The 16,859-nt window shown below is 43.4% G+C and overlaps 1 protein-coding gene across 2 annotated transcripts in view; it reads right to left on the bottom strand.

Moving 5' to 3' along the window:
- DIP2C (disco interacting protein 2 homolog C) overlaps window positions 1-16,859 on the bottom strand; it is a 408,787-nt gene that overhangs the window by 170,606 nt on the left and 221,322 nt on the right. Inside the window, exons 2-3 of one of the 2 annotated variants that reach the window (XM_058669544.1) lie at window positions 6,668-6,739; window positions 4,993-5,160 (exon numbers count right to left, since the gene is read on the bottom strand). In XM_058669544.1, coding sequence (XP_058525527.1) covers window positions 4,993-5,160; window positions 6,668-6,739 — 240 coding nt within the window. The remainder of the gene's footprint in view (window positions 1-4,992; window positions 5,161-6,667; window positions 6,740-16,859) is intronic. The other variant, XM_058669545.1, reaches the window with a different exon arrangement.

Here is a 16,859-nt window from a genome sequence, read left to right as displayed (position 1 = left end):
ATAATGTGAGAGACAGAGAGATACAGAGGGCAAACTCCCAATCACCGATTCACTTTCCAAAAACCTACAAGAGTCAGGAAGCTGAAGCAGGAGCTGGGAAGTCAATCCAAAACCCCCAGGGGGATGGCAGGGACCAGGGACCCAGCTACTGGATCTACTACCACTGCCTTCCAGGGTGTGCACTAGCAGGAAGTTGGGTGCAAGAGTCAGACAGTGATCAACTAATGGTACCCCACTGCGGGTTACAATTGTCCTAATCAGCAGAACAATGCCTGCCCCAACTCAAGTTTATCTTTTTAAAATACAGGAACAGTTTTCATTTTGCACACAGCTGACGTGCAGACAGGCCATTTTCTCCTGCATATTCCTCCCATCTTAGTGGGAGAATCCACAGGTGTGTTTCAGGTGATGCTCTCTGTTTGGGTCACATGAAGTGGTCACTGTGAGTCATGTCAAGTAACAGAATTCATGTCAGAACAGCTCATTTTCAGTGAAAGCACTGGACATTAGAATGTTCAAGCTGAGATCTAAAATAATAATGATAATCAGATGTGACTGATTAGAACATGCCGAGACTAAAAATCATGGACATTCTTGGACATTTCAGCTATTAACACTTCTGTATCACCAGTCATCATTTTAGTTTATCCATATTAGCAATTAAAAAAAGAGACCATGAGCACACTGGGAAGTTATTTTGTCTGCCACGCTGCTTCAGGAGTTGCACGCTGTTCTTTGGCATTTACCTTTAGCTGGGCGAGCTCTCCCACTCTAAGCACAACAAAACACGAGGCCAGTCTTGCTGCTCACATCCCTCGTGATGTGGGTGCAGTGTGTAGGGGACAGAGGCAGGAACTCAAGGGTCACGGAAAGTGAACCACTGCCCCACTCTGCTTCCTATAATCTTGCGCAAATTACCTGACCACTCTGTAATCCACCTGCCTGTCTGGGAGATGAATCAACCAGTGCCTCCCTGTCTACCCACCCACTGGTTCAGCAAATGTCTGCTGGATACCTTCTCACTGTGCGTGAAACACTAGGCATGCTCAGATAGTTTATATCCCATTGCAAGGGGGGCTGGAGTGGAGCACTGACTATTCAATGACAAACATCCAGCCACCCTGGTGGTATTTCAGAATTAAGAATGTCACAAGGCTTGGAACCTAGGCCTGTCCTAACAGGACCACAGGAGAAAATCTCAAGGAAACCGTGTTCAAACTGAGCTTTCAACAGAATCCCTAACATGGAGAGCAGCAGGAACTCACCAGGGAATCCTGCTGCAAGAAGAGGAGATGGAGGACTTGAACAAAGGCTGAGGGTGGGGTAACAGTCAACAGACGGAGCTGAATAAATCCACACTCCAGTGGGGGGGCCATCTGCGATCTCTGGCAGAAACAAAGGAGCATGGAAGAATCCACATTAACCAGGAGAGGCTCCCTCTTCTAGGAGGGAAGCTGGGCAGGTGGATCCCAAGAGAGAAATAGATAAAGAAGAGATAACTGCTACCTGGCATCAGCTAGCCAAAATCTCAGTCACAACCCATTGCTCTGACATGTCACTGAGCCCTAAAGCTGCTGGTCACTGAAGAAGCAGTGGCCCAAGCCTGGAGAGTAACACTGGATTTACATAAATCAGTTGGTGGCTGAAAAGCACTTTTCATGGACAATCATGTAGCTAGTCAGATCCAGCTAACACACATGCTGTGATAGAGGGGGACTATATTTGGGCAAGGAAAGTTTGGCTATTTATGGTAACATTTAGATTTTACTGCTTTCCGTTGCCATGGCCTATGACATAAGAGCAGTGAGGATGTATTATCAAGGCTGACACTATGTTATTAAGATGTCCCTGAAGGGAGTGGAGCTAGATAGTGGATTTCATGTTCTATTTTTACAAGTTTAATGGGTCTAGAGATTAATGGGCCAAAGGGAAGATTCTTGAATGAAACATTATATACACCCCCCAAAAAGAAAAAAGAATCTGTAAGAGGGCAAGCAGCCAATGAATAAGTTCCCCTAAGTAATATTTTCTCTAACAAAATGATTTTCAACACATTCCTTCTGAACCCTGCCTTCACTAAATATGTAATTTTCTTATTTCCTCATAGTTATGGCATCCCCCTCATCAGCTAGATTTAGACGAACTGACTTAGTCCATCTCCTGCTGTCATTATGAAACACGTGAAGCTAGGTATGTCTAAAGTGGCTTTTTTAGCTCAGAATTTGGGAGATTCAAGCGCATGGCACCAACATATGCACAGCTCCCGTGGCGTCCCTGTGGCTGTGTCCCTTGGGGAACTGAGTATGATGGAAGAACACATGACGAAAGACCATAAAGCAAAGCAGGAAGTCAGAGAGCTGGTCTGTAAGCCTGTATTTAACAAACAACACATAGTCTTTTTTTTAATAAATTAATTTAGGGCCCGGTGCAGTGACCTAGTGGCTAAAGTCCTTGCCTTGAATGTGCTGGCATCCCACATGGGTGCCAGCTCTAATCCCGGCAGCTCCACTTCCCATCCAGCTCCCTGCTTGTGGCCTGGGAAAGCAGTCAAGGACAGCCCAAAGCTTTGGGACCCTGCACCCATGTGGGAAACCTGGAGGAGGCTCCTGGCTCCTGGCTTTGGATCAGCGCAGCATTGGCCATTGTGGTCACTTGGGGAGTGAATCATCGGATGGAAACTCTTCCTCTCTGTCTCTCCTCCTCTCTGTATATTTGACTTTGCAATAAAAATATTTTTAAAAATTAAAGAAAGAAAAACAGAAAAAAAAACCCGCGTTCATTCTCCAAATGCCTGTTATAGCCAGGGCTGAATCAGGCCAATGCTGGAAGTTAGAAACTTGGTTCATGATTCATTTTCTACAGGCTTATTCCTCTGTGAGTGCAGAACTCAACTAGCTGTACCATAACCTGCTGCCTCTCAGGATGTGCATTAGAGGGAAACAAGAAGTGGGAGCAGAGACGGGACTCCAATCTAGGCCCTTCAATAAGAAACGCAGGTGGTCCACTGCTAGCCCAAACCCTCCTCAGTGTAGCTCTTTCATAATCTTCTCTTCAGCACACTGGCCTGGCTTGAAAAATGCATTGGTCCCTTTGGAAGGTAGAGCTCCTAGGAACCTACTCACCTCTTATTTGGCTTCACCTCTTAAAGGTCACATTAATTCCCCACATCACTACACTGAGCGCCAGCCCCCAGTGTAGGAATCCTTCAGGAACATCCTCAAAGCATAGTGAAACCATAGCAGCAAACATTCAATCTTTGCAGTCACCGAAACGGGCATCTGAGGCATCACCGATCACTTTACAACAGCACTTCCTGCTGAGCCACAGTGAACAGTGGGCAGAGGATGCGCTCCTCAATGCCCATCCCCAGGAAGAGGCCGCTGCTCAAGAGCGTAGGCCAGAGCCAACAGTTTTCTCAAAACACCATTCTATTGTAAAATCATCTATCCCCCAACACCTTTGAGATATTTTTTAGAATACTTTGTACAGAAATTTTAGCATTTTCTATGGTAAATAATAATGTTAAAAGGAAAAAAAAATCCAGCCAAGTACACCAAAACACATACCTCTTATTGGAAACTGTACAAGAATGATTAAAATAGAAAAATAGTAAATTTTTTTCCTACAGATGCCATGGTTCCCAAAAGGGGGGCCAGTGAAGAAAATACTGAGAAACATGCATTTTCCAGAGAACATAGTCACCGCTAATGAATAATCAATGGCAACTTCTCCAAAATAAGGTTCGAGTGCTGGCACTGTGCTCCATGGGAGTTAGGATGCAAGTTGGCATGCTGGCATCCCATACTGGAGAGCTATTCAAGTCCTGGCTGCTCTGCTTCCAACCCAGTTTCTGGCTAGTGTGCTTGGGAAGGCAGGGGAGGAAGACCCAAGTTTCTGGGCTCCTGCCATCTGTTTATATAGCTCCTGATCCTGGCTTCAGCCTGGCCAAGACTTAGTTGTTGTAGCCAACTGGCTGCCTTTCAAACAGAAAAATCTTTTAAAATCTGCGGTAAAATCCATGCCACCAGCTGAGAACCAAGTTCATTGGTCCTGGGATATGATGTCCTGAGCTGAAATCTTACAGAGGTGGGCTGGAGGAACATAGCACAGAAGGGCACGTATCGCATCATTCAAGAGAGCTACATTCCCAAGCAGGCTCTGCCCCCGTGACTTTTTGATCAGAAATTCTGAAGTGGACTAACTTCACTGCATACAGCCTACTTTGTCATCTGCCCATCAGTTCTCCTCCTCCTCCCTTCCTGGCAGGGCATTCCAGACACCGGCAGTACAAGCATGACCCCTTCTGAGACCCCAGTGGCCAGTGGTAATGTTAAAGTTCGTCTCTTGTTTATCAGTGCATGATTCTAAAACAGAGCCTGTTGTTTTGCAGTATCTCCGTGAGTACAACCCGAAGGACACAATCTCCCAATGTTTACTTTGTCATTCTACTTAAAGTCTGTTCTGATGGCCTTGAGCTGCCTCCTGAACTCCTTGCTTGCAAACCATGGTCCATCACAGTGACCCTGACCTTTCAGTAGGCTCATGACCGTCAGGAATATGCTCTAGATTAACTGGTTTGATTGCACCCTTTTCAAAAACCTGTACTCTCCAAGTCACTCACTGAGCAGATCTCAGAATTCAGGATGCAGCAATTCCATCTCTGCCTGGGCCTCTGAATATAAAACTGAAGTGAATGGAAGTCCAACAGCTCCTTAGTTGTCATGCATTGTTCATTCTAACAGGTGATGGGGGTTGTAACAGTAGAACACTACCCCTTAGCCAAAAAAAAAGCAAAAACAAAAACAAATCACACATAGGAAACTGCGCCCTGAGACTCAGGAGCATCACAACCTGCTTGGGCAGCCCGAGCAAGGTCCCTTTGGGTCTCCCCGAGCCACGCCCCACTTCTACACAGAACAGTTAAGAGTTAGGTGGGTGGCCCATCTACCAATCTCTCTCTGTCTCTCCCTCTGTCAGCAAAGCAGCGCTCACCGAAGCGAAAGTAAAACAGAGGCCGGTTCCCCGCGGCGCTGGCCGCCCGCTCCCGGGTCGTGGCGTCTCGGATGTCGCACACCCCGATGTGGGCGGAGCGGAACGTTCTTCTCGTTGCTGCTTCACTGTGCTGCAGTCTACAGCGAACCACGGCAGCTCCATTCGCTGCTGTAACAAGTTGAAAAAAAACTAATTAATTCAGACTTTAGTTTTTTTTAAATTTGTTACAGCGCTGAGCAGAGCTGCCGACCCCATGCAGAACAGCACACAGACCACCAGCGGGACCACCGACGGCAAGATAGCCCTCTGCACCCGGCAAAAAGGAACTGCTTCTGTGTCACTTCTGTTCCGGAAGGCAGGGAGCACCACAATCCAACCAACCTCTACAGCCTTCCTGCAGCATGTGTTGGACACCTGCCAACAAGCATGCAGTGAGGGAGGGGCCAATAAGACGCAAAAAGGAAGCAACAGCAAACGCAGACCACCATCTATCGGGTCACAGCATCCACTACAGATTCTCCAAGTCTTTCCCAAGCAGCTTCCAGCCAACTCATTTCCATTTTCTCCTCTAGGAGCGACCAGTGTTCTCAAACCTGAAGCCAAACCTTAGAAAACCCAGCCTTTTGGCTAGAGCTAGTCTACAAACCCACTGCCACCTTCAACATCAACTTTCTCAAAAACCAAGCAAAGTCAACAGGCCGAAAAGGAGTACAAGAAACCAAAATGAAATCACAGAATCCGATGAGCACGTGAAGCTCCCCGTCCGCAGAAGCCAGTCTCCTCTTCCACGCTGAGGGGACACAACTGCAGGCCTCAGAGGAACAGAGCAGAACTGGGGGACATGCAGGTGCATACTCTGCAGGCTGCAACCTTCCACATTTCTGTTTCACCAGTGAAAACTGTGGAGCTTGGTTCTAGCGTTTACAACTCACACTGCCACTCTCTGTTCTTAAGGGGGTAAAAAAGTAGGCTCGCACTAAGCTGTAACCCATTCCTCAGGCCTAGAAAACATTCAGGATCACCCGTCAGACTCAACAGATGCTGGCATTGAGATGTTGGAACTCCAGTGTGAAAACCAAATTCTTTTTCCTAAAATTTACAGATTCCAGCTCAAGTGTAAAGACATTCTACAAATAAGGCCCTTGTAAAACTGCTGAAAGAAATTGACTACAAACTTTCAAGAGTCAAGAACACAAGTTTCACCACATACCCAAACACCACCAACCCTTACAACTTCTTAATCTCAGGCAGGATATTGTGTTGTTCTCTCAAGTTTTTCCATCTGGTATTCCATGACATGAATAAAACCTTGGGTTAATTCAAGCCATTAACAATAACAATAATGATTAGCTCACTAAATCAAAAACATTTGTAAATAACAAATATACTCATTTTTAAAGTTATTTTCGAAGGAATTAGTATATTACTGATCTTTATCTACTGATGAAATATGTATTAAATTTATTAGGCACATTTATAAAACCTCATATGTGCTTTTTATATTCACAAAATATATGTGTAATCATATAACGAAATCAGACATTGGAGAGCATACACATGAAGTAGACAAAGCTGGTGCCAGGATTAACCAAGGGTGTGCTCTCAGCCGATTTTTTCCCACGTCATATTTAACTTAAAACTACATAATTTATGCTACTCATCAAGGTTTACATACTCGGAGGCTGCGGAAGGTAGGCTCCAATCAATTTTGACCTCTTCTTTTCATATCCTTTTTGTGTGATATCACCTGTAAGATAAATGAAAACAAAATTAAGAATGGTTTGAATGCAAAGAGTTGCTCAGTTAGTGGAATCGAAGACATCCACTTATGACTGTCTCTTTAGCACTGAAAAACACAGTACCTTGTTCAACTGAATTCTTCTACCTTCCCTTCAAGAAACCACCGCCCTTCTCAACTCATAGCATTGAAATTACAAACAAATTCATTTCCTGAACACAGGTTCATCCCTGGCTCCTCCTTGTTTGGGTTTAGCCTCAATGGCATGTAGACTTGGGCACAGGAAGCTGCAAACGCTCTTGTTAGCTTAATCTACAATGGGGTGTGCAACTGCCTGGCCTGGCCACAGCTGACCAACACCATCACTGATGGGCATTTTCCTCCATGCATGAGTTTTCTTTTTCCTTCTTTTTAAATCAGGTTGGTCACTCGCAAGGACTTGAAACTGCTACAGTGTTTTTGAAAAATCAATGACTACGACCAAAGAGCACATTTAACAAAGCAAAAGAAAATGTGGCCTTTTGAAATTCAAAATGTATAAGAAAGGTGTCTATCATTTCTACAAGAATTTAAATGGTAATGACCAAGAGTCCCATAAAGACAAGGAATGTTTACATTTTTCCTATGTGCCAAGTCATTATATGTACAGGATAACACAGCCTTTATTAACATGCAACAGCTTTCTCTGATTATATGCCCCCCACGCACACACAATCTGAATACTGATTTTGCCCTTGGATATTTCTGGACTATTTTCAGCTTTTTTTTGGCTAATATTCTGATCAAGGTGCCATTTTTCAAAATGTTAAAAATTCAAGTTTCACTTTCTAAAACAGAGTTTGTAAATGAAAATTCGACTGTGATGCACAGGCAAATGGGTAAATTTGATGTTTCTCATTAGGGCAAAGCTCATCGAGCAGGTGACCCTCAGCAACTGACCCAGAATGCCTGGCTCATTATAAACATAAGCCATATACAGAGACAGTCTGTATAAACTGATAAATACTTTGTGATGTGTAATGTATGTTAACCACTGTCCATGACAGATTCTTTTTAAATTTATATTTATTTATACTTATTATATTAAATTTATATTTCCTTGCTTTATCCCCAGTCCAACCATTATATCTGCCATGCACCTTATACAATGTTATTATAGCTGCTCACCATTGAGACTGCTCTATTACTTTTGGAAATACCCCTATTAAATCCCATTTTGAAAAGTTAATGTCCAAAATCTCAACTAAAAAAAACCCCACCATGCTCTGCAATATTTTCTGTTATTACTCTTGGGGGAAACAAGGGAATAAGTTATTGTATTAGCTTGCTGTCTGTGCCATTTACTTTCACACTTTATTCCTTTTCAATTTCTCTCTGTAGACCACTGTGCTTGTGTCACCATCAAGAAATAATCTCTGGCTTTCAGTACATCTGACAACAACCATGTTTTAGAAGAGGAAAGAGTCCCTGGAGCTTCTGTCAAGTTGCTGCTGCAGTTTAGGCCCATCGGAGAGGGCTGCGCCAGTGCAGCGGCAGATTCTTCCACCCAGCTGGCTCATTTCACCATGCTTCAGGGTAGAATTAAGACATAAAAAGAACTCAAGAACCAGAGGGGCTGGGGTAGGTTCCGGCTGCCATAAGCTCTCAGCGCCCAGATAGAAAAGATGGATCATTGTGGCAAAGCAGAAAGAACCTCCCCATCCCATTCATTCCTAGGCCCCCTTGGGAGTCCAGAAAAGGCAGCTGCTCTAAGCTTCTGAAGTGGCACTGATTCCCTGTCCTTCACCATATGTTTTTCCTCTAGCCACTTCTTAGAAAACAAGGGAACTACTGAGGAAGCTAGTCTTCATGTAAATTGTGCAGCTTCTTGATTCATTTTGTCTCGTGCTTGGCATGGTTTTAGACAACAGCCTGCTACTCCTGGAGAGAACATCCGCAGGATAATCTAAGAACAGGGAAAGAAACCAGGAAGGCAGGCTGCACCTGGGGACCCCAATAAATGGACACCACCCTTTGGCCTCACGGCAAGAGGTGATCTTAACCTGGGAAAACACATCAGTGGCCTTTCTCGCCTCACTCTGCAGGTGGTCTCCTGCTTCTTGGTCTGGAAGCTGCTCTGCACAATTCCATAATTAAGTAACAGCCCTGGTGAGCCCAAGCTTCATCTTGTCCAAAGTTCAACCCAGGTTGTATTAATTTGAACATAACAGTATAGGAAGGAGGGACGCTCTTCCTTCAGTTTTCAGGGTAGGTCAACTTCAAAACAAGGGATCTTGGTTTCTGTCTTATTTTGGAAAGCTTAGATGGTTAAAGTCTTAAGACTAAAGGACAATTATGAAATTATTCTCAGATCCCAGACCTCTCTGTCTCCTCTTCTCTCTCCCTCTTTCTCTTCCTCCCTGGGCAAAAAGTTCATAATGTTTTAATGGGATGTCAAATCTGCTATCTCGCAGACCTAAATCTCAGAGAGAAACAGAGGGATGGACAAGGACTTCAAAGTATACATTTTATTGCTCTTGATTACTAAACATCTGCACTTAGAAAATTCCCAGAAAAGACTGTAGGAAATGTCAGATTTTCATTCTCTCTCAAAGACTAGGAGTAGGGAAAGTGAGACACTGTTGAGTAACTTCTACACATCAAAGACTTTGCTAAAATCAGAGGCTGGCAAAGATACCAGGTTGGCCAAATGTAGCCTCCGGCCTATTCTCATTAAGGCTATTCTCATGGCTTGTTACTGTTCCCTTGGAGCACCAGAACCATTGAGCTGAGAAGCTACAACTCAGCCCATATCCCCTGAATAGCCAGAAATACATAGTATTTGGCCATTTATAGACAGAAGTTTGCAGGCCTTACTCCCAAATGTCTTCATCTTTTATTCTTGTAACAATGGATTTCATAGGTGAGGAAATAAGCTTACATTTGTTACCCAGCATCACAGGCTAAATCCAAAATCTTTTCCATTAAAACCATACCTGAAGTCCTTTCTTTTAATTTTTAAAGATTTATTTTTATTGGAAAGTCAGATACACAGAGAGGAGAGACAGAAAGGAAGATCTTCCATCCAATGATTTAATCCCTAAGCGGCCACAACAGCTGCAGATGAGCCAATCCAAAGCCAGAAGCCAGGAATTTCTTCCATGTCTCCCATGCGGATGCAGGGTCCCAAGGCTTTGGGCCATCCTCGACTGCTTTTCCAGGTCACAAGCAGGGAGCTGGTTGGGAAGTGGAGCTACTGCAATTAGAACCAGCACTCATATGGGATCCAGGCGTGTGCAAGGTGAGGATATTAGTTTACCACAACAGGCCCCATACTTGAAGTCTTCTATTCCCAGCAAAACCCGTACAGGCAGTGCCCAGAGAGTGCCACACTGCCTCCCTTGGCTTTGCTCTCATATGCTCACCCCTGGGCATGCCATCCATTTCTCTAACCTGCGCCTAATGCTCTCTTCTCTAGGGCAGACTGGAAAACACATTTCTCTCTTTTTGACCCTTCCCTTGCTGGAAAACTTCAAGCTTTGAGTTCCACACAAAAATGGAGGTGAAATGGTTGGTAGTACCTTGGATGATTGTAATTTACGTTTGTCACATATGAGGACACTCTAAAAAGTTTGTTGAAAATTAAATTAAAAGATGAGCTTATTTCAGTGCACAAAATTTTGAAATCTGTAAAGAGTTTTTGCCTAATAGAGTTCCATAAGCCTTTCTGAATACCTTTGATATGCATGAACTTCTCGATTTGTTGGCACCCAAACCAACTTACCCATTAGTTTCATTTTCCAAAACTTTCTGAAGTACCCTGCTACACATGGGGTCTATCCTTGAAGCCTTATGCCCGACACAGAGACACTTAGAAATCAATCAACAAAAGAAACGTGCTATCTATAAGAATTCAAGGTCTACAGTAGTGGAATCAGGTTCATCTGGGATCCCAAATCATCTGGGAAAAACAAATAAGCAAACAAACAAAAAACGCCTGTTGCTACCATCTCTTATTCATGCAGAAAGTCCAGCCATTTTTAACTCTAACATTACTTTAGCATTTGACAGAGTTCCAGCAGCCTATGACAAACTGCAACTTTATATCAGCAAACATTCTAGGAGGAAGCTGTTATGCACCAACTTTTTAAAAGCAATTTGTGCTAATACGAGAGGAAAGATATCCAGATGATAGGTAATTGATAGGTAAAAGATGTGTGCTAAACTATGGATGTACACAGAAAGATGACATAGATGATAGACTCACAAGAAGTAGATAACAGATGAACAGATGACTGACAGATGTCAGATATAGATGGTTCACAGGAAGGATGGGAAAGGGTGGGTGAATGGATGGATGGGGAGGGGGTTGGAGGCATGGAAGGAAGCTGGCTGACATTATATGAGTGTTTTCTTCCAGGAACACCATCTGGGTTTCTATCTAAAGCTTGACCCACACTCAATGCCATGGTATCACTATGGAAACAGCAAATACATGATGTTTATCCTTTATCTGATATCAGTTCAGTTCAGGCTGTATGATCAATTGGTATTTCTTTTCTCTCTTCCCTATGTCAGATCTGTACTAGGTACATAGCATTCAGGAGAAAACTATGTAAATTGAAGCATGATGGCTACAAAAGTGAGGAAACACTTCTCCATTAGCAAGTCTTCATTTTTATCTAGTACTCTTCAATGCATATCCTATGCTTCACAGAGGTGAATTAATATTCTTTGAACCGGGAAGCTAAAGGAATTTCATTCAAGGGTTTTTTTTAAAGATTTATTTTTATTACAAAGTCAGATATACAGAGAGGAGGAGAGACAGAGAGGAAGATCTTCTGTCCGATGATTCACTCCCCAAGTGAGCGCAACAGCCAGTGCTATGCTGATCCAAAGCCAGGAGCCAGGAACCTGCTTTCCCAGGCCACAAGCAGGGAGCTGGATGGGAAGTGGAGCTGCCAGGATTAGAACCGGCAACCATATGAGATCCCGGGGCTTTCAAGGCAAGGACTTTAGCCACTAGGCCATGCCACCGGTCCCCATTCAAGTGTATTTTGAAATCAACAGCCATCAATAGGAATGTCTCAGATGATCTACCTAAGAATTTTGCACCTCACAAGCAGCTGATAATGTCAAAAGAATTGAACTCAGAATCCCTCACTTGAGTGCTTTCCGTATGAAATTCCAAGTTCCATATTTCCCATGTTTCAGTACGTAGAACATCCATTTATTAAATTCACTTTCATTTTAGGAGTAGGAATATATGATAGAAAACTATATGGTGACACTATAATCTCTGTCGAAAAAATAAAAGCCATCTTTTGAAATGCCTTCTGTATGTAAACTCCTATTTATATTACTATTCACAGATAAGTCAGTTTTTTATGACTTAAAATTCCAGCAGTGGAGATTAAAATTGCCATGTTTCGTGACAAAGAAATTTACCTTTACCGGTAAGTCATAAGCTCAGTGAAAACTGATGTGTGGCACTATCACGGGTGAGACTGAACAGCACCCAAACAGATCTTTCTTTCCTTTCCTTTCTTTCCAGAAAGGAAAAACTCTTCTAAATAATTTGGAAGTCCAGAGTTCTGGCACGAAAATCTGAATCTCACAGAGGTAAAGTCAAAGTGACATGGAAAATGCAAACAGTGAAGATGACAGAGGAAGACACCTCAGCTCTGGTGCTGCCATCTTGGCCCATCCCCAGACTGGCAAACATGAACCCAGGGGGGATTTGTGTGGAGCCGACCAAGTCCCACCAACGTCTGGAAGCACACTGGGTCCTCAGGCATACAGCACGTGTGCCATGGAGCAACTTGCCTGGCTGGGATTAGTTCACAGTAAACAAACTGGTTTAACAGTGATAGTTTCCATTCCTGGTGTCAGGAGTTTATTATTTAACGCGAACGAATGCTTTCTATAACAAAGCAATCATTTCCATGTTTGGAATTTTAAGGCTGTCAGGAGCCTTCCCTAACATTGCTTAAACTGATGGCTTTATAAGGCTCAGGGAGCCCCCTGGAAGCCACTCTCCGGGTGCACATGCTGGAGGCTCGTATTTTAGCTCTGTGATCAGTTTTTCCTTTCCCTAGAAAGAAACTGTTATTGCCTTGGCAGCTGCTGCATGCACAATTCGTGGGGACTTCAGGGTAAGAATGGGCAGACCTGGCGTCTATTCTCACCCAGGCAGGAAGAAGGCAGTTGGGAGCCTTGGATAGACCAGCTACTTAGTCTGAGTCCCATTTTTCTCACGGATAAAATGTAGGTAATGCCAGTTATCTATCTTATCCCAGTTAAAAACACAATATGAAATATCCCAAAAAGCACAAAGCATGCAAGAAAAAGTCTTAAAAATTCTTTAAATAGTTATCTATATCCAATTCATACTGAAACATGGACAGACCTTTGAGTAGGACACAAAGACTTGTGACAACAGACTTGCCAGACATATTAGCAACTAGTAAATGGCAGGATGTATTACACAGTCATAATGGGCTGCAGCAATAGCTCCTTCGGGCAAATGAGCCACAGAAATACTACATAATATCAGAAATTCAAAACACATCCTTTTAATCCCATCACTTTTCTTCTACTGTGATCACAGATCCTGAAGGCCACCTGCTCCCCGCAGCTCCAGTGCCTGTAAACCACCAACTACCCTGTGCACCTGAACACACAGCAGCCAGAATGATCACTAGAAACAATGGGAAACTAACTGCACAGCCTCTCTCCTTGGAGCACACCGAGGGCTTTCCTTCCTCACTGCTTTTAGGACTGAAACCACACTAGTCCCCCAGCTGGCCAGTACCTGCTGAGCCAGCCACAGCTGCCTTCTGAGGTCACTACTCATCACATTTCACAGCTGACCCTGTCCTGTCATGAAGGTTGTTCTCCTTATTGTGGTGCTTATCTTTAGCTTTTCACATGCTTATGCCCTGTATCTAATGAAAAAATGCAGAAATTTAAACTCCACGAAGTTTTTTTTTTGTTGTTTTTTAAAGATAGCAAGAACAAGCACAAAATCTGCACTGGGCTTATAAAATCACTAGGCTTTTTCAAATATTCAGTAGCATGTGGAAAAACTGTCAAGAAACACAGAGTCACAAGAATCGGAATTTTTATTTAATGTGAATCAACAATCATAGGATCCTTAAAACATTTCAAGTCACGAATGAAAAGAACAAACTAGATTTTAACTATGGTATTGTATTAAAAGACAGTAAAGTTTCAGATCACTTACTCTACTTAGGAAAATATTTCTCTAAGTTCCCTGGAGCTTGTCTCTTTGGAATGTCAAGAACTCCAGCAGACCACCCATTTATAAACAAAATGATGGAAAGAACCAGACAGCAGAAGTACTACATTATTGTGGGGAAATAACTTGGTGACAGAAGTCCCCTCCCAAATCTTAAGAATTCTAACAGAACTTGTAAAAAGTTCAAATATCTGTGAGAGGTTACGGACGTGTTCTGAGAGTTTTGAAGTGAGTTTTCTGTCCCACTGCAGGAATGTGTTCCTCCTTCCTCTTTGGTTACTGACGAGCTATAGACATCAAGGAGACGACAAAAGGTTCCCAGCATACCCAGACTGTCCATCACCCCGTAAGACTTCAACATTTCCATTTTCAGCATCATTTGCTGCAGAACTGGAAGGAGAGTGGGAAGAGGCTTGACAGGGATGGTGGAACCAATCTTTTATTACTTCTGCATGGAAATTTGAAACTGAAGATGGACCACTGAATTCAGGTTGGCCTGGCCCTTCCTTGTGGCTTTTCCTGCTCTCCAGAATTCATGAATCCTGTATGTGTCTCTCCCTCCCACTCTACTACTCTCCTGCAAAGACAGAAGTGAGCATGTAAGACAGGAGAGTGAGGTAGGCTGAGGGTTTATTTTAAAAGTATAATGTACAACAAGAAGACTAGAGCTTTACGGTTTTAAGTTCATTTATCCTTATGTATTTGAGAAATCTTCCATCTGCTGGTTCACTTGTCAAATGCCCACAACCAGTCAGGGTTGGGACAAACTGAAGGCTGACAGGGATCCAGCTACTTGAGCCATCACTGCTGCTTCCCAGGGTGCACAGGAGCAGAAAACTCAGTGGACAGTCCCACAGGCATGCCAATCAACAATGGGGACATCACCAGTGGTGGCTGAACATGCTGTACCACAGTGCCCACCTCAGCAGACCCAATTTTATTATTTTGGGGTTGGGAGAATACAGAAGCACAGAGCAAAGAAAGGAATTAGTTAAGGATCACAACGGGTACTTAACTCATAGATACACCACTTAAATTTTACAGATTTTACAATCACTAACATCCTCATTTTATTTAAAATTGCCTCAGCCAGGCTTAGAACCTGCTGGATGACCCACAGACATTTGCCTGACATGGTGCTGCTTCTTTCCCACCATTCCATGATGGGAAATGATCAAACGTCATACTAGAGAGAAGTTGGCAGTCATGTGCTTCAAAGTGGAAGGGGGACAATTTAAATTGCACTGTCCCCGTCTCCTCTAGGATGCAGATAGTCATGATGGGTCAACTTGTGCTGATCAGAGGCCAGGAGACAAACCAAGAATGGTTATGGAAGCACAGACCACATAATCTCTGCATCAAAACATACTCTGAAAGAACACTGTACCACTGATCCAGCAAGAAACAAGAAATCCACCAAGTTGATGGAAGACAACCTCTTTAACTAGAGGAAAGTACCAGCTAGCATCAGTCAATACACAAGTTCATTCCAGTTCAGAAATGTAAACGTCAAGAAGAGCATTTCTGTAAACAGAGTCCCCTGGCTACTATTTATGTACATCAGAGTCAGGGTGGTACAAACGAACTAAGAATCTGGAGCCAATAAAGACTTAATTTCTCATACATAAATAATGTACTGCCTTCCTATTTTTGAAACACATGCTCAGAATTTGACTTTAATGTTTACAGATTAATTTAAGCAGTTGCATTTAGGAGTTGCAGCCCTTTGTTTAACCACTTGTCTTTTGTTTATTGTTTATTTTTTTGAGGAAGAGTGGGGAGACAGAGATGCCCCATTTGCTGGTTCACTCCTCAAATGCTTGTAATAGCCATGGCTAGCCTGATGGAAGCCAGGAGCCTGGAACTGAACTACTTGAATCACCACTTGCTATCTCACAAGGCATTTAATTGCAAGAAATGAGAAGAGGTACAGCACAAACCTTGGCAGGCTAACGTGGGATGCAGTATCTCAAGGCATCTCTGCAACCAACATCCACATATTCCCTTTTCAATCAAAGCACTAGAATGTCAAAGCGATCCAGCCAGAATGAAGGACAAGGCAGAAAAAGTCTCCAAGGAACAATCAGATCATCTGTGCCTGCCCTAGAGAAACTGGGAGTGATTTGGCAAACAAATTCCACAAGGGTTCATGAGGATGTACGGAAGAGGGAATCCTTACAGCCTGATAATGGGAATGTAGATTAGCACAGCCATTAGGTAGAATAGCGTGGAGGTTCTCAAAGCACTAAAAACAGAACTACTGAGGGATCCAACAACTCTACCCCTGGGTATATACCTCTAAAGGAAATTCTGTCAAGGGGCAGACACGATATATTTTTTTTTTCAGTAATGAATAAAGCCCAAAACAGCTGGGGAAAAAAAGTGATGGTATAAATTAGAAGACAAAGCTAGAATTTTTAACTCTAGATTTTAACCATGTCATTTATACAACTGCTAACCTGACCTTGCTTCATAATCATTACACAGTAAATTTAGACCATATGGGAGAGGGAAGAAGGAGTCACGGGTTCCAAGCAAAGTCCTCAAGGACCTAAACCAACAGACCACAGACTGAAACCCTAAACAAACTGTTACCACAGGGTGTTTGTGGATCTTGCTCTCATCAGAAGAGACAGCTTCTGGGATGGTAGCAGCAATGCAGAAGATTCCTCTCCTGGAGCCTGCAGCAGCAGATAGCTTGGTGGGGACCAGAAACAAAGCACCTGTAAGTCTTCAAATGTCACCTGCAGGTGGGGCATTATCCCCACCCCTGCCGCCCCATCTCTGAGGTCCCTGGAGAATAGCTACCAGCAAGTGCTGGCCTGCCTACCTTTGGGGCTTGGGGCAGCTCTTGGGGATAAGCGGGTCCTGAAACAGCCACAGCCTTTT

Source organism: Ochotona princeps, chromosome 10 (genome assembly GCF_030435755.1).
Source record: "Ochotona princeps isolate mOchPri1 chromosome 10, mOchPri1.hap1, whole genome shotgun sequence".
In the NCBI taxonomy this organism is placed as follows: domain Eukaryota; kingdom Metazoa; phylum Chordata; class Mammalia; order Lagomorpha; family Ochotonidae; genus Ochotona; species Ochotona princeps.
The sequence above is the reverse complement of the archived record's forward strand: the minus strand, read 5'-3'. Positions and strand labels throughout refer to the sequence as shown.